At 66.0% G+C, this 1,493-nt stretch overlaps 1 protein-coding gene across 1 annotated transcript; it reads right to left on the bottom strand.

Annotated features, from left to right (window-relative positions):
* Nucleotides 1-28: 28 nt before the first annotated feature.
* On the bottom strand, nt 29-485 carry EMIHUDRAFT_257360 (hypothetical protein; the record flags this gene model as incomplete). Its single annotated transcript, XM_005764057.1, has 2 exons — nt 29-329; nt 480-485. Coding segments are annotated over 2 exons (307 nt in total), but the record flags the coding sequence as incomplete, so codon positions are not given.
* Nucleotides 486-1,493: the final 1,008 nt, after the last annotated feature.

Genomic DNA, 1,493 nt, shown 5'->3' with positions numbered 1-1,493 from the left:
CCGCCGCTGGCGGCTGGCTGCTCGACACTCAGCAGCTCCACGTCAAAGAGGAGGGTCGAGTCGGGCGGGATGAGCGGGGGGATGCCCTTTGCGCCGTACGCGTACTGCGGCGAGCAGGTCAGCGTCGCTCGCTCGCCCGGCGCCATCGCTGCGACGCCCACCTCCCAGCCGCCGATCACGCGGCCATCACCCAGCGTGAACTTGAACGGCTTGCCGCGCGAGCGCGACGAGTCGAAGGGCGCGCCCGTCGCGGCGAGTCGGCCCTCGTAGTGCACCTCCACCGTCGCGCCCTTGAGAGGCGCCGCACCCAGACCCGGTTGCACTGTCTCCTTGAGCACCCCGCCGTCGCCGACAAGGTCGAGGACCGGCGCGGCCGCAGAGGCGCAGAGGCGAGGCTGGGCCGCCGCGCCACGCGCGGCGAGCGCCGGCCGCCGCACTGCTGATGTCGGGCTCCACGCGCAGGCGCTGAAGAGATACACCAACATCGCAGATGTTAGTTGGGTTCGTTCTCCGGGCTCGGGGTGGGTCTCCGCGCGTGACTGTTTTTTATGTGAACTAGCCTGTGCTTGTGCGTGGGTTCGGGGTTGTGTTTTTGCGTGAACTAGCCTCGCTTGTCCGCAGACAGAGCAAAAAAAACCAATTGAGCGTCATCTTGTAGTGAACAGGCCGAGTTCGCGGTTTGAGCCAACCAACCCCTGCCTAGACGATTACAGCTATCGCCACCTACGAGTCCGCCCTCTCGGACTGGAAGGAGGTGTGCGAGAAGCGCACCGCCCGCGACAAAAACAAGTACTACACCGTCCGCGGCGGCTACCTGACTGAGTTCTACCCCAAGAGCGTCCCGCTCCCCGAGCCCGAGTCCCTTCCAGCTACCGACGCGATTCTCAATGGCACTTGCAAATCCACGTACCCGCGGCCGCGGGCGCTCGCTGCCATCAAGAATCACAAGGACTGGTACGCGCACCAGGAGCTCGTCAAGGCGCGGGATGCGCACGTCAAGAACAACCCGTCCCTCGGAGACAGCGCCGTCAACAACCGCGAAGCCGCACGCTTCGTCTCCGCCTCAACGCCTTTCGCCGGCAAGGCCTTCGATGTCCGTGTCGACGGTACGTACGCCACCGCCCTCTCCTCCGACACCCTCCAGGACGAGCTCCAGCGAAAGCTCGGCCTTTGGCTCTCCGCGGCGCTTCCCACCCTTCGGGTCGCGCTCGAGCGGGGCATGCCAGTCGATTTCTTCGGCGACTACCTTTACAACAAGGCCCACCACCGGCGGCCCCACGACGGCGTCCTCGCCGCCTGGGCGGACGCGATGCGCGCCCCGGCCAACGCGCCGGTCGTGCACGGTGACAAGGAGAAACTAGAGCTCACCCGGCAGTACAACGAGGGGTACAAGGTCGACCTCGCGGAACCCCACGCTGGCCCGGGAGGGTGCGATGAAGTGAATGAAATCAAGCTCTGGACGCCCCTCCTCAAGACCTCCTCGCCGGGCGTTG

Source organism: Emiliania huxleyi, assembly GCF_000372725.1.
Source record: "Emiliania huxleyi CCMP1516 unplaced genomic scaffold EMIHUscaffold_6083, whole genome shotgun sequence".
Classification (NCBI taxonomy): domain Eukaryota; phylum Haptophyta; order Isochrysidales; family Noelaerhabdaceae; genus Emiliania; species Emiliania huxleyi.
Note: the sequence above shows the minus strand (reverse complement) of the source record. Positions and strands in the feature narration are given on the sequence as shown.